The 15,302-nt window shown below is 47.3% G+C and overlaps 1 protein-coding gene across 4 annotated transcripts in view; it reads right to left on the bottom strand.

The window, feature by feature from the left end:
* The window catches only part of LOC130201446 (nesprin-2-like), an 83,907-nt gene that overhangs the window by 38,882 nt on the left and 29,723 nt on the right, over positions 1-15,302 (bottom strand). For 3 of the 4 annotated variants that reach the window (XM_056426467.1, XM_056426468.1, XM_056426470.1), the window contains exons 25-40: positions 13,517-13,717; positions 13,180-13,442; positions 12,926-13,085; positions 10,082-10,237; positions 9,708-9,848; positions 9,426-9,602; positions 9,188-9,325; positions 8,923-9,108; positions 7,203-7,316; positions 6,945-7,097; positions 6,647-6,865; positions 6,277-6,393; positions 5,112-5,324; positions 4,762-4,818; positions 4,154-4,240; positions 669-827 (exon numbers count right to left, since the gene is read on the bottom strand). In XM_056426467.1, the coding sequence (XP_056282442.1) occupies positions 669-827; positions 4,154-4,240; positions 4,762-4,818; positions 5,112-5,324; positions 6,277-6,393; positions 6,647-6,865; positions 6,945-7,097; positions 7,203-7,316; positions 8,923-9,108; positions 9,188-9,325; positions 9,426-9,602; positions 9,708-9,848; positions 10,082-10,237; positions 12,926-13,085; positions 13,180-13,442; positions 13,517-13,717 (2,541 nt within the window). The remainder of the gene's footprint in view (positions 1-668; positions 828-4,153; positions 4,241-4,761; positions 4,819-5,111; positions 5,325-6,276; positions 6,394-6,646; positions 6,866-6,944; positions 7,098-7,202; positions 7,317-8,922; positions 9,109-9,187; positions 9,326-9,425; positions 9,603-9,707; positions 9,849-10,081; positions 10,238-12,925; positions 13,086-13,179; positions 13,443-13,516; positions 13,718-15,302) is intronic. The other variant, XM_056426469.1, reaches the window with a different exon arrangement.

The following is a 15,302-nucleotide window of genomic DNA, read 5'->3' as shown; positions in this document are numbered from 1 at the left end:
GTAAAATAAACCCCTAAATGTGTATTTTGGATGTTTTTTCTCAAAGCCGACGTGTTTTAGGTAGAAAAATAGACCAAAATCTCTGAATTAATCAGTATGGTGTTACTTTAAAAACAAAGTGCTTCTTGTTTTGGATTCTAGGAAACCGAAACAAAGCTCATGAGGAGTTGTTTATTTTGTCACGTTGCCAGTTTGGTCTCCACGTCGCCACAAAACTAAAACTCTGCTCCCAGAATGCAAATAGCAGCCGACGTTTTGTAGAGGATTAGATATTTATACTATATATTAAAGACTCACTTCTCACTTCATGTTTATGAGACTTTGAATAAATAAATAAGTACAAATATATAAATAAATATATGTATATAAATATATATACTAATAAAAAAATAAATATGTATATAGACATTGATATATACAACATAAATGTATTAATAAAAAATATATAAATGTAAATAAATATATTAGTTAATAAATACATTAAAAATATATATACAAATAAATATATAAAATATAATAAATGAATACATAAAAAAAATATAAATAAATAAATAAATAAACCTCTTAGTTCAACCCAGTTTGAACTCCCTGTGGATCTTCAGACTCGAGCAGTGACCCGAGCAGTGACCCAAGCAGTGACCCTGTTCCCGTGATGGGTGGGGCTTTACCTGGCAGGTGAGGAGCTGCTGCTCCACGTTGTCCTGCATGGCTACTGGGCTGCTCCGGGCGTCACGCAGCCACAGCTCCAGCTGGCCGACCCTCTGCAGGCACACATGGAGGACACCTTGTTGCGGGCGGGACCCAAGCTGCTGGGGCTCCTCCGGGTCCTGGGACACAAACACAACACACCGTGAACCTCTCTGCTCCAGGGTCACCAGGGGGGGGGGGGGGGGGCAGAGAGCTGCACTGGCTCCTGAAGCTCTAATATTGATCCAATATTATTAAAACACCTCTCATCCAGCCTCTTTCCCTCCCTCTCTGCTCCACCCACCTGGGGCAGGAACCACTTCCTGGAGGGCAGGGCTCCAGCGACAAAGGAGGGGGAGGGGGGGGGGGGGAGCGAGAGAGGCCTGAGGGTGGAGCTCACAGTACAAACACATCGCCCTGCTTCCTCCTGTGCACAGCTGTCAATCATCTCACAGTTCCACTCTCCTTTTCTTGCATCCATCTCAAAAGAGTTTTATGAGCATTTTGCCCACGATGAAAGTTCAAAAGGTTCAAAAGGTTTAACCGGTGGATTCTGTGTGAACACCAAGAGTCAACAACGTTCACAAAGCGTTGATGTCACTGATAGAAGTCTAATGAGAACAGAGAGAGCTGCACGGGAACTCACCTGGGAGAGAAAACGCTTTGAAGAACATGGAGTGGTGGTGCACGTTAGCCTCTAGTGGCCACAGAAGGTATTACAACAACCAACAACGATCGCGACCAATAAATGACCGGACACAACCTCACAGATTTGTTTCACCTGTTCCTCATAGGACTACAATACTTACAAAATAAATACAAATTAGTAATTTTTAGCCTCCGAATCATTAATTTAACGATATTATTTGATATTCCCAGGGCTCTCAAGTTTTGACAGGCAAGCGTGAGATTTCCATCAGCACCCGATACAGCTGACCGCTGCGCGCGCCGGCATCGAGCCGAAAAGAGTTGTTGACGGGGGGGGGGGGGGGGGGTGCTAGTGACTATTTTTTTGCTCCATCCCAATGCGCGCAGACCGGCGTCGGAGCTCTGCAGCGGAACAATCGATCGGCGTATTGAGCACCCCTGCATTCAAGCATTAAATAGCCGAGAGGTTTTTTCAGCGTGAGGAATTCGATGTGTGGCGGGAGTGCGTGAGATAAGACCGAAATGCGTGAGTCTCACGCTCAATGCGTGAGACTTGAGAGCCCTGTATTCCTGCTCTGTGTGTGAGTATCAGTTCACACATGTAATGCAAAATGCGTTAAAAACACATTAAAAGGTAAATGCAAGTGAAAGAAATACCGCATTCACCGGTGTTGATTGTATTATTGGTCAAACATAAAAACCAGGTGGTTATTATTTTTGTTTTAATCTCAGTCCACCAGTGAGTTATTTATGTGACTCATGTTGTTAGGGGGTTAGGTGGAGGACGCCGGACCTCGGTGTCGTCCTGATGCGGCGGAGGAGGAGGCCTCTGCTCGCTCTGCTGGTGTTGCATGTCCACGAGATGTTGCGCTAGGAGATGTGCGTGTGCACGAGATGTCGTATGTGCACGAGATGTCGCGCTAGGAGATGTTGCGTGTTCACGTGATGTTGCGCTAGAAGATGTTGCGCTAGGAGATGTTGCGCGAGGAGATGTTGCGTGTACACAGGATGAGACTCCTCCAGGTGTCGGCATGTCCACCTCCCATCGTCCTGGTCCTACAGCTGTTAAAGCTTCCCTCCCTAGGTGTGTGTGTGTATGTGTGTGTGTGTGCATCCCCACTGTGTGACACAAGAGAAGGAGACGGGTGGATCACTGTGTGGGTTTATTGTGTTGGTGCTACAGAGTTCACACATGCCACGTCAGACGTCTGCGCTGCTTCCAGGTGAAACGCTGCTTCCTCATTGTTCTCAGGCTATCAATAAAGCTTTAAACTATCTGCACAAGAGCAAGACAACGTTGTTAGACATTGTTTATTATTATTTGAGTGGAACAATGTGGAGGTGCGTGGTTTCACCTGCCAGCAGCCGCGTGTTAATCAATAATCATGTCAAACCATTTTGTGCATTTTCATGGCCAACAGTCTCAGGAAAACAAACTTTATGGAGAGTAGAATCAGAGTAAATCGTCTCCCTGCCCTCCGTCTGCCAGGCAGGGACGCAGCAATTTAAAAATCAATAAACTCTGAAAACAACAAGTTATTTATTTACTGTGTTCAGTTTATGGAAATTAAGAAATGGCAGATGCGTATAAAAGCAAGCACATTTTATTTTAAACAAATAATGCTCTGCATTTGCTGATCAATGAGCTCAGATAGGTCGACAATCAAAGAGGTATATAACTAGTTTTAAAATCACCATTCATCACAGAATATGTTTCTGCCTCTTATATATATTAAAAAACAAACATTTGAACCCATCAGAATTAAGGTCCATGCAAAAGCTGATTAGAGACCAAAACCCATCCACATTGCGACATGCTAACTAGCATCAGACAACCGCTCGTCATAGTCGAGCCACCCTGAACCACAAGAGACTGAAGCCCCGTCATGAGATCTAACCCCTGAGTCCTGTCTGGAGAACCGCTCTCCGCCATGTAAATGCACTGAGGATCGACACATTAAGAACCCTGAAGGTCTGGAATATTTCAGGCGCTCTAGGGAAACAAAGGGGTTCTAGGTTCGGTTCTAGAATGAGATGAGAGTTTGGTTGAAGAAAGAAACAGTGAAGGACTTGTTCTACAAGGATTCTAGACGCTAGTAGAAGATGGGGCATCTAGGATTGGTTCTAGAAGCATCAGGTCTTACATTGAGCTCTAGATCTGAGAGTAGAAGAAGGGCTTCAAGACTTCAAGAGGTACTGTAGGAGTTCGAGTTCTGGAAAATCCTAAATAATAGTCTTCAAGTCGTGGATGGATCGGGGAAGACTTTGGGAGTTCTATGGTTAGATATAGAAGAGAACCTTGGGAGGTCTACAACAGGTTGTAGTGCCAATAAGACAACTGAGTTCTAGACTAGGAGACATGGTACTTAAAGGCTTGGATCCATCTCTAGAATAACGACTCTTGCTTTGGTTTATTGTAAAAGAAAAGGGAGTTCTTGAGTGTTCGATGGCAAATCTCCACTTAAAGGTAAGAGACGAAGGTGAGAGATCAAAGATAGGTTGTAAACATTGGTGTTCTAGACTAGGTTCTAGAAGGAATGGCGGGTCTGAACACATGGGGGTCCTAGAGTAGGTTCTAGAACAGGTGGACGGCTCTTGGGTTGCTTTTAGACTTATTGGATTGGCAGTGGAGAAACAAATACAACAGAAGGTCTCTGGTTCTACGCTTGCTCCTAGAGGTTCTGCACACGGCTCTAGAAGAGGCTGAAAGTCCAATGCTCAGAACAAGAAGAAGAGAGAAGCTCTAGATCTAGGAGACTACACATTTCCCAGGCCCAGAGTCGGACTTGGAGACTTGAGTGTTGGAGGATGTGTTTACCAAGCTCCGGGACGGGGACTGAGCGGGGACTGTCCCCGGGGGGGTCGAGGACGCCGACGAGGTACTTGCTTCGGGACCCTGAACATCCTGAAGGAAGACGAGCGGTTAGAAGGTCAGACGGTTAAACACGAGGATCAGTTAGTCTTCAGGAGGTCAGGACCCACACAAGGATTACGTCTTGTTATTCAGTTATTGGTCGTTATCAATGCTCATTGATGGAATCTACCAACAATACGGGCGTCGGCATAACTTATATACGTGTACAATGTATGTTTCACTTTTAGGCATCAGATCAAAATATCCTAAAAGCAATATCATATTTTTGTGTGACCGCCAACATCCCATAAACATATTAAAGCTATCAGTCTAAAAAGTACATCAATGGGAAAATCTAATATAAAAATAATATCTTTTATTAATTTTTTTATAAAGGAGAAAAAAACACTGTAAATGACTATACCAAAGTAAAAGTATAACATTTATGATTAACAACAACAACAACAAATGATTGATTTATGGTTCAGATTTCAAAGTGTTATCTGTTAATCTGTGTGTGTTAAACCCAGGTGATATAAACTGCAGTGTGTGTGTGACAGGTGGGAGGTTACCTGTCTCTCGGGGCCTCGTCCAGTGGCCCCTGGAGCCTCTTCAGGTACCAGAGGAACCTAACCAGCAACGACACACGTTTAAAGTCCATACAAATGAAACCACACACAAACACACACGCAGCTGATTGGATGAGGTAGTAGAGAGTTAGGAATATTGAGAGCGACGAGAAATGATTTCATTGGATCTGGATTATTGTGGTTCAAGCCTGGGGTTAGTCGTGTGGTCTCAGGTGTATTAGCAATTTAAAATAATGTTTTCCTCATTAATAGGGAGGGAGTGAGTGAAGGAGGGAGTGAGGGAGGGAGGACAGAAAAATAATTTTACAATATTTTTTCTTAATCTTGATTACCTCTGGCGAAGCGGCCAGGAAAGCATCCCAGAGCCACCACAAAGCACCTCTGCCACCTCCTTCCTCTCTCTGCTCCTGACTCCCTGTTTGCTCTGTGGACTCCATGGTCCCTGTGGCCCACGTGGACGCGGTAGATTCCATAGACCCTGTGGTCCCTGTGGCCCCCGTGACCCCCGTGGACCCGGTAGCCTGGAGCCCGACCCGACGCTCCCTCTGCTGACACGGAAACACGCTCATGTGCAGAGTCACAGGGAAGGTGGTCAACTTAAGCACCTCCGAAAAGAGCTTATGCTTGAATGTTTGTATGTTAATAAACAAGATATATATATAAATGTCAAATTCTGGTAAAAAAAAGATTGCTCTCTAGCGCCCACTCAGTTTTACCGGCGACGCCCCTTACCCAGAATGTCCGAATGACTTAAATATGTTCACACATGTCCATCTCCTCCACCAATACATGAAAGCCTCTCAGACCCCTAAGCTCCGCCTACTTAGATTTTCCGCCATTTAGAATTTTGTGAAAAACACACAATTGGCCAGTTCTCGTACACACTGGTCCGTCTCGTACCAAACGTTCTGTACATCATGATTGAAGCTATATCACCTAGATGTATGAAAGGCTTTTTTGATTTCGCATTGTGTTAAGATTATATGGGCCAATGAAGCTCTTAGGGGCGTGTCTTGTTTTACAATGCTCATAACTTCAACACTCATGACTAATAACTCCAAACTTGCAGTATATGTGCACATTGCAACATGCACACACAATCGTGTGCGATTTGTACAATAGGGGGCGCTACAATAATTCTGTAACTTGTTATGTTATAGACTGTTGATTAAACTGATCCAATCCTTCCAAAAACAATCCTAGTATATATATATATATATATATATATATATATATACATACACACACACAGTATATTGGGACGTGTCCCAGCAAAAAAAATAGAAATGTAGAAGTTTTAGTAAATGGTCTTAGCAATCAGAGCACCCTTAATAGGGTTAGAAGGCGAGCATGCAGAGTTCACAATGAGCAGCATGTTAGCACCAACCACTCTCACTCTGTCACATCTCAACACTTCATATCTCATCTTATCAGGATGCTTGATGGCAGTAAGTGATATGGATGTATAGCATAGAAGCAGAAGCATGGCTCCCTCACCTGAGTGCCGTCATGTCTCTGCTCAGGTGAGGACTGCTCCACCGTCTGCCACGACGCCCCGGATTCCTTCTGCACGTCCTTCTTAACACGGATGTGCCCCTGGTCCACGTCTTTCTTCTGAGAGACAGCACAGAGGGCACGATTCACCCAGTTGGACTTTAAACAGGAGCTTGTTTATATAGTTCAGAGAAAATCTATGATTGACGGCTGAGCCAGAATGTCCACAGCTAACCAATGCTAACGGCGCTATAACGACATCAGTGACAGAAAAGATAGTTCCCACTGCTATCTTAAACACTTTGAATCAAACTAGTTCCTCAAAACAACGACAACATTTACAACTTTGAGACGGAAAGAGGAACAGACTCACCTCGGCCTCCTCTGAGGTGACCTTCAGGGGTGCCGAGGTCGCCTTCTCTGAAATGACCTTCAAAGGTCCGGAGGTTGTCTCCTCTGAAGTGACCTTTAGGGGTCCGGAGGTCGTTTCTTCTGAAGTGACCTTTAGGGGTCCGGAGGTCTTCTGCTGAGCGGACGGAGCTTTGGTTTGCGTCGGAGTCGGCGGCTGCTGGATGAACAGAGCAGGGACCTTCTATAGAAGGAGTAGAGCAGACGGGTCAGTGAAGGCCACCTTCTGGTTTACTGACTGACCGGCTGGCTAGCTGACTGACCTTCTCCAGATCCAGCAGTAGACTCTGCAGCTGTTCCACGACCGTGAAGACAACCAACGTGTCCTCAGCCGTCTCCGGGAGACAAAGGTCTTGTTTGCACTTCTGGATCTCGGCGATGGTCGTCCTCATGGTCTGGATCTTCTGCTCCACAAGCTGTTCACACAGGAAGGAACAACAACATGTTATTTAAAAATAACCTCAGACACCTTCTCAGTTTAAGTCATAAAAACATCCGTTTCAGTCACAACAACCTCTCACCTTGAGCTGCTCCTCTTTGGGGGAGGGGAAAGTCTCTGGAGAAGACAACAAGTTCTTGATCTCAGCCACGTTGTTCTCCATCAGTCTGACCTCCTTCTCGATGGCTTCCACCTCCTGGACAGACCATCCGGAGATGTACAAAAGCAGAGCAGAGCAAAAGGTGGTGAGCGACGTGTACTCAAGGATTCAAGTAAGAAGATGGGGGATCTAGGGTCGGTTCTAGAAGCATCGTTTCTACATTCAGCTCTAGATCCGAGTGTAGAACAGGCATGAAAACGGGTCAGGGGTGAAAAAGGTGAGGAGGATAGGCGGGGTGCTGGTGGTGACTTCCACGAACATCGATATTGGACGTTGTATGATAATCTATAGGTCCTCCATTCTGACACCAAGTCAGTGATCGGGCCCTATAATACTATAATAAGAGTAATATTGTGTATAATATGGTCATTCATGAACCAACTTCCTTTTTGTTGTTTTTGGCGTGAACAAGTCTTCAAGTCTTGTGCTCTGCTGAGCCATGAGTCTGTTCCTCGAGTCTGTTCTGCCTCTACCTGGTTGTCACGATCTTCTATACCATACCTGCCATAAATATCATGATACAATACCATAAAAACAGTATACCATAAATACGATACTGGTATATTTATCTATAATAGTAATAAATAAAATATCTGTATGGTTCACTTTTTACCAACTTTTTCAACACTTAACAAATAGCAGTAATATTAGTATTAATACAGCCAGATATGAATGAAACTACATGGAGGCATCATAGCATTGATGATACACTATGAGGCCGTTAGTCTCTGACCAGAGGATAGAGTTCATCAGGAAGAGCAGCTGTAGAGTTACAGAACTTTACAGACTGAACTTAAACATTTCACTTCTGGCATCTTTTTTTATTTTTATTTTTAAAGCCGAAAATTCCGCCACTTAACGCCCCTCGCTGTGAGTGCTGCGCTGCTGTGCAAACAGCTTGACACGGAGCAGCGCCGCGCTTTGATCGCTCTTTAATGAAGTATTGAGACTAAAAATATGCTAAATCACATCGCTCTTAACGTACGGGTACTTTGTTAGCATCGCTACACCGTGCAGCGCGACAGCAGCAGAAGTAGCGTCTAACATTCAAGCTAACCTAAACCACCAAACGCTGAAGACATCTTGACGCTGATTGGCCAAGACGCGACACGTCCCATCAAAGATGTTTTATTGCGAAGAGCAACACTTCACACTTTCTCCGTGTCTCACTCCAATCTCATAAACGCCGGCCGGACAATTGACCCCCCCCCCCCACCCCAAAACAAAAACTCTTCGGTTCTACACGATTCACGTAAGTCACCTATTTTGGTTTCAAAACGGCGAATTTCGCCGAAAGGTGAGGGATTCTCATGCCTGGTAGAAGGAGGGCCTAAAGGCTTTAGAACTAGAAGAGGTACTGTAGGTGTTCCCGTTTTGGAAGATCTTAAATAAAAGTCTTCAAGACGAGGCTCGATGGGAGAAGACTTTGGGAGTTCTATGGTTAGATCTAGAAGAGAAGCTTGGGAGTTCTATGGTTAGATCTAGAAGAGAACCTTGGAAGGTCTATGGTTGGATCTAGAAGATAACCTTGGAAGGTCTATAGTTGGATCTAAAGAGAACCTTGCGAGTTCTATGGTTAGATGTAGAAGAGAACCATGGGAGTTGTATGGTGAGAAAAAAAAGAGATTAAAAAGGCCCTCACATCGGCGGCGTGGCCCAGGTGAGCCAGAGGAGCGGCGAAGGCCTCCTGGACGACGGCCACCTGCTGGTCGGCTTCGTCCAGCTGCAGCCGGTGAGCCGTGACGTCGTAGACCTGAGACATCTCCTTCAGGACGCAGCCGAAGCCCTGCAGCGCGGATCGGATCTGGGCCGAGTCGTCCAACACCGTCTACAACGCAACGCCCAATGTTAACACGTACAAGTGGAGAGCGGGTGGAGAGGGGGGTGGAGGGCTTTAGAAGACCGACCTGCAGCATGTGCACGTGGCCGCTCAGGCACTTGGACGTAGTGTAGCTGCACGGCGTCGCCAGCCACGACTTGGCCTCGGCCATCCAGCTCTTGGAGCTGTTGATCATCTCCTGGTGCTCCTTGAGCCACATGTGGATCTGACCAGGGACACAACACTCAGGTCAGAAGACGTGGATCTAAAGACCAACTGACAACCATGAGCCTCGAGGACCCCCCGACCCCTCTGTCCCCTCTGACCTTGCTGATGAGGGTGGTCCTCTGCTCCGCCTGCTTGGCCAGGAGGGAGTGGAGCTGCTGCACCTCCACCAACCTCTCGGTGAGGACCAGCACCTCCTCCGGCGTCTCCAGGTCCTGCATGTCCACCTCCAGCGCCGCCACGCACGAGTGCCACACGTCCAGCTCGTCCCACGTGCGCTGAGACACAAGCGGCGTTAAATCCAAGTGCATTCTGGGTCTGGTTCTGAAGTGTTTGTGTGGATATATGTGTGTGTGTGTGTGTGTGTGTATATGAGTTTCTACCTTCTGGGTGAACTTGGCCTCGGTCACGTTGGGGCTCTTCTGTTCGAGTCTCTTCTGGACGCAGTTCAGGCCGGACAGGATCTCCGTCAGCTTGGCGCCCAGCCGGTAGACGGCGCCGCTCCTCTCCACCGCCTCCACCACCTGACGGAGGAGGTTTTAGTTGATTAGTCGTCTACAGAAGTCGGTCCGAAGCACTTGCTTATCAGTCATTAAAATGCATGTTTATGTGTTAGTTCTGAGTTAATTGTGTGCTGAGCATTATGAATAATGTAATTATTAATAATAATAATAATAATAATAATAGTAATAATGAGTCCTTTCCTCTACATCCTGGACGTATTGATCTGTGATTAATTGCGTGGTTAATTGTGCACCTTCACTTCCACCAGCATCAGCGCCTGCATGACCTCCTGCAGCTCGGCCTCCAGCTCCGGCGGCACCGCAGCGTTCGCCTCGGAGTACTTCCTCTTTAGGCTGTCGGCGATGCGCTGCAGCAAAGCCTTCTGGGTACACAGCTGGCCGTCGACCTCCTGGAGACCAGACGGAGAGAAGAAGAAGACTCGAGTTCAAAGAGTTCCGAAAGTCTGAATGTCAATATTTACTGGTTCGAAATCAGCTATGTGAGATCAAATAAGAATAATTTCCATTTGTAGATAGTTTACAAGTCACAATTTTCTATTTTTGATATGAGAGAAAAATGGAAAACAATATTTTTTGCAGATTTTTGTTTGTTTGCCAGGAGTTTTAATTCCAATTAAAGCTGCGAGCAGCATTGACCGGGCCCTCGACAATTCACACACGTAGAGGGTACTTGCCGGTCGTCGGTTCACTCGGCCGAGTTTCTGCGACCGTTGGACCCAGCGTCCGCAAGTTAGACATTTTTTTCCGCACGGTACTTGCTGGACGCCGGCTCACTCAGCCGAGAAGGTTTGCGACCGACACACTGAGCGTCAACGAGTAAAACATTTTCTTCCTTCATTCAATTAAATTCAGTTTCTTTTAGTGCTGTGAAAAATAACGCGTTAACTCAGTTAATTCAATTACAGGTTTAACTAGTTATTTATTTTTAACGCATTTAACGCATGCGCAGAATGAGCTTCCAATCCGTCTGTTGTTGGTCGTCGAGACGGAAAAAAAGTCACTTGCAAAATGAGCTTCCAATACACCACTTCAATCTGAACTCTGTCCACTCTCATGCAGACGGTCTGTTCATCGGTAATGATCCTTCCGCAGGTTCACCTACGGAAACCTTGTTACGACTTTTACTTCCTGTAGATCAGGGTCTCAACACGTCGATCGCGGCGTAGTGTCGGTAGATCGCATGACATTAAAAAGATTGGCCCGCCCCCTGACATGTTCTCTAGAGCACGTCTTTGTTCTTTTATTAAACTAAACGTCTGTTGTTGATCGTATCTCCACAGCAGCATGTCATTTCTGTCTCTTCGCGTTGCGTTAACACTTATCGATCTCCGTCTCGCGCGCGCCACAAATAACTGCTGAGTTGCAGCACCATTGTATAGAAGAATGTATAAATGTATATATCCGTCTTTTGTCATAAATCTCTATGTTCTCACAAAATATACCGAGAATATCGGTAATATGTGATTAATCATGATTAATCCACAAAAACCTGTGATTAATCCAATTAAAAATTGTAATCGTTTCACAGCCCTAGTTTTTTTTATATAGCCCAATATCACAAATGACAAATTTGTCTCAGAGTGCTTAACAATCTGTACACATTATAATAATAATAATAATAATAATCATTCATCTTATATAGCGCTTCTCTAGACACCCGAAGTTGCTTTACAGAGTCCAGAGTCCTGGAGTCATACATACACATAGACATCCCTATCCCAGGACCTCACATCGGATCAGGAGAAACTCCCAAGAAATAGAAACAACCCGTCACGGGGAAAATAAAGGGAAGAAACCTTCAGGAGAGCAACAGAGGAGGATCCCTCTACCCGGATGGACAAGTGCAATAGATGTAATGTGTACAGAAGGACACATAAGAGTTAAAACACATTCAATGAACATGACACAGTGTATGAATAGTTGGTAGTAGGCATGGACCACGATCCAGACCTCCGTGATCCATCCCGGAGAAGCTGCGCGCGGCTACGGATAATATAATATTAATATTATGAACCCAGACTCAAGGGCTTGATGGTCCGACGTCTGTGGGACTTCCTCAACAGAACAAATAGTGATTATTTCTTCCGTGGTGGACGGTGGTAACAAACTGTTATATGCCACGATAAGCCACGCCCCCTCTCCGGCGCTTCTAGCGCGAGCGAAGAGAACATGACAAACAGTCAGGCGAGTGAACTCACACGAGTACATTTAGTAAAGACTTCACCTCTCCTCTGGCGTGAACGCAGCATGAAGGAGAGTGAACAGACCGCACTCCGCTGCAGAAAAAATGACCTTCAAAATAAAATCACAGGATTTTTTTTCTTCTCCCTTTTTTAAGAAAAGGCATCATATTTATTTCATGCCGTCACGGGCCACATAAAAGGATGTGGCGGGTTGGATGTGGCCCGCGGGCCGCGAGTTTGACACATGTGGTTTAGAGCATGGTCCCAAGAGACTTTTCTTTCTGGCTACATGTGTTGCATATGCCCACCAACTTTCATACATGTAGGTGAAACGTAGCATTGGGGCTGGCTAATTTAATGTTTGGAACGGCGGTTTGCATCCATATATTTGGTTCATTACTGCCACCTTCTGGCCTGGAGTTTGAAACCTAGGTGGATGCCTATAGGTGGAAGTGGCTAGACTGAAGCATGAAAATAGTGAATAGTGACTTTTCTTACCGTCTACATGTGTTACATATGCCGCCCAAGTTTTATACATGTAGGTCAAACGTAGCACTGGGGCTACCTAATTTAATATTTGTAGGGGGCGTTATTGAGCCAAATTACCATTTAGAAGAATTAAAAATCCTATCTGGTAACTACATCTTTGATTCTAAATGTATATGGCAAGTTTAGTTACACAGCGAGCATGTTTAGTCGCTCCAAAGCCCCTTCCTTGTTTGATGCGAAGAATGGGTTGCCACGTCAACAAAGTAAAACCGATCGTAAAATGCTTTGTGTGCCGACATCATGATAATCTTATGTTTGTGTGGGACAAATTTGAAGCCGATCTGATTGATCTACTAAAAATATTTTAAATAGCAGATAAACAAGCAAACTAGCGTGGCGTCCCACCTCCAGCTCCTGCGTGCTGCTGCTCTGCTCCATCTCCGACAGGACACCGTCTGCGGCCTCCAGCCACACATGGACGTCCTGCAGCTCCTTGTGCAGCTGCTCCCTCTCCTCCTGCTCCCCCCGGGCCTCCGCCAGGCCCTCCCTGCTCCTCTGCTTCACACTGCAGGAAACGCAAAAAACGCAGTTAACCTCCGAGGCAAAGCTACGTCTGATTGGGCAGCAGAGGCTTCTGGGTAACGGATGCTGTTCCCTACCTGTCGTAGCGACCCTGCATGGCCTGCAGCCGCTGACAGAGCGGGGCGGGTGGCGCCCGCTCCAGGTGGGCGGGGACTCCCAGCAGCCTGGCGCCGCGCAGCTCCAGCGCCGACAGGGCGCGGTGCTCGCAGTCCAGCCGGTCCTGATACTGGTCCCAGGACTGCAGCAGGTCATGCAGGTCCTCGGCGGAGGAGGCCTTCGCCCCGGATCCGTCGGGAAGCTCCGCCTCGACGTGGTCCAGGAGGGCGGCGGCCTTCTCCACCTGAGAGGAGGAGCGGTGTTAACGCTCTCCTTAACAACATCTAAATGGTCATCTAAATGTGGCGTGCCGCTCACCCCGCCGGTGACGTGGATCCACTCTCTGATCCTCTGCTGGCTGCGAGCCGTCAGGTCTCGCGTGCAGCGGCCGAGTCTCGACACAAGCTTCCAGACGGCGGCCGCGGCCCCGTCGCGACCTCCGCGGCAGCTCGGCTCCGGGCACCACTCCTTCAGCTCCTCCAGGCGGCTCTGAAGAGACTCCGCCTCCTCACGCAGAACCTGCACCGTCAAGAGAAGGTTTCATGGGTGGAGCTTACACGGCGAGTCCGACGGAGCATTAGAGATATTTTAGGAGATATAATTCTGAATTTCCGAGTTTCTAAAGTCAGAATCTTCTGAAAAAACTTTAATTAAAGCTGCGAGCAACGATGAACGGGTCTTGATACATCGTAGGTGATATACCTTCAATCATGATCGACAGTACCAGTTTGGTATGAATCGGACCCAGCGTGTAGGAGAACTCGCCAATTATGTGTTTTTCACAAAATTCAAAATGGCCGAAAATCTAAGTAGGTGGAGTTCTATTTCATCCTTCCTGACCGCCAGAGGCGGTGCTTAGCACTGGATATCTTCCGTCTTGCGCATAGCAGGTCGAGTATTAATAACAACAAAGTCACCCGTGACCTCGGATGACCCGCCCACCGGGTATAAGTTCCGGTGTCATCCCGAGATCAGTTCTTTTTCATCTTCTCGCAAACGCAGGCATCAGCTAAGGCTGAAGTTTAACTGAAGCTCGTCGCGGGGAGCCTTGTGACCAAATGGTCGGAGTTGCGATCCGTCGCCCTCCAGAGGCTGCGACGAGCTCTCCTCCTCGGAGGAGGACGTTGCGTTTCTCTACGGCGGACCGTCGAGGCGGACCGGAGAACGCACGAGTCTTTTTCGGTCTTCACCAGAGCGCCTTCACCGCGAAGCTTCAATCGGGTGAGATCGAATACAATTGCTGTCTATGACGGCATATCCCACAGGAGCAGAGCTCTCGTTCCTGCTAACTGTGTGCTAACGGGAGCACGTCCGCTCGGTGTCGCCAGGCTGCTACACCGGCGCGACCGGCTCTCTGTAGCGATTGAGATAGCGTGTGTGTTGACTTTGGTAGCATTGCCGCCGTGCATAGCTAGCAGAGTGTGTCCACTCAGGCTAACGGAGCCTACGCTAAATCCGACAGCTACCTCCTGTTCCACAGGACCTCGGCCCAAGTAGCGGAGCGCTCTCGCTCAGGCTACTGATGGGCGATTACAGCGCTAACGAGAGCGCGTCGGCTCGTTGCGGCTGGCTGCCACACTGCTACACTGCTACCGGCTTCCAGTGAGCAGAGCGTCCCGCTCAGGCTCACCGGGGGGACGCTAAGGAGGCTATAAGTCGATACTGATGCATACTGCACATGTACCTCCATGACATCGCCGCTGTTACAGCTAGCAGAGCGTCTCCACTCAGGCCAACTAACGCCACGCTAATGCTGACAGACCAGAGGAGTGAAGTGTGTCCTCACTCTCTCACTAGACATGCTGTTTTCTGACCCGTGTTCACGGGATCAGCGTCTACAGTAGCGCAGAGCTCTCGCTCAGGCTTACTGGGAGGCACCAGTAAGTACAGTTGCCATACTAGTGGAGAGGGTCCTCGAAGAGACCTGCCCTCTCACTACGAGTGTTTTCACAGGACCTGCTCCCCCGTAGCACAGTGCTTTCGCCCAGGCTACTCGTGGGATGCTTGTAATTACAGCTACTGTACTAGTCGAGCGTGTCCTCACTTCCTCTCTCTAGAGAGGCTGTTCTCTAGACCGCTTTCTAAACTGTCTCCACGGAACCCG

This window comes from Pseudoliparis swirei, chromosome 11, assembly GCF_029220125.1.
Source record: "Pseudoliparis swirei isolate HS2019 ecotype Mariana Trench chromosome 11, NWPU_hadal_v1, whole genome shotgun sequence".
NCBI classification, from domain to species: Eukaryota; Metazoa; Chordata; class Actinopteri; order Perciformes; family Liparidae; genus Pseudoliparis; species Pseudoliparis swirei.
The sequence above is the reverse complement of the archived record's forward strand: the minus strand, read 5'-3'. Positions and strand labels throughout refer to the sequence as shown.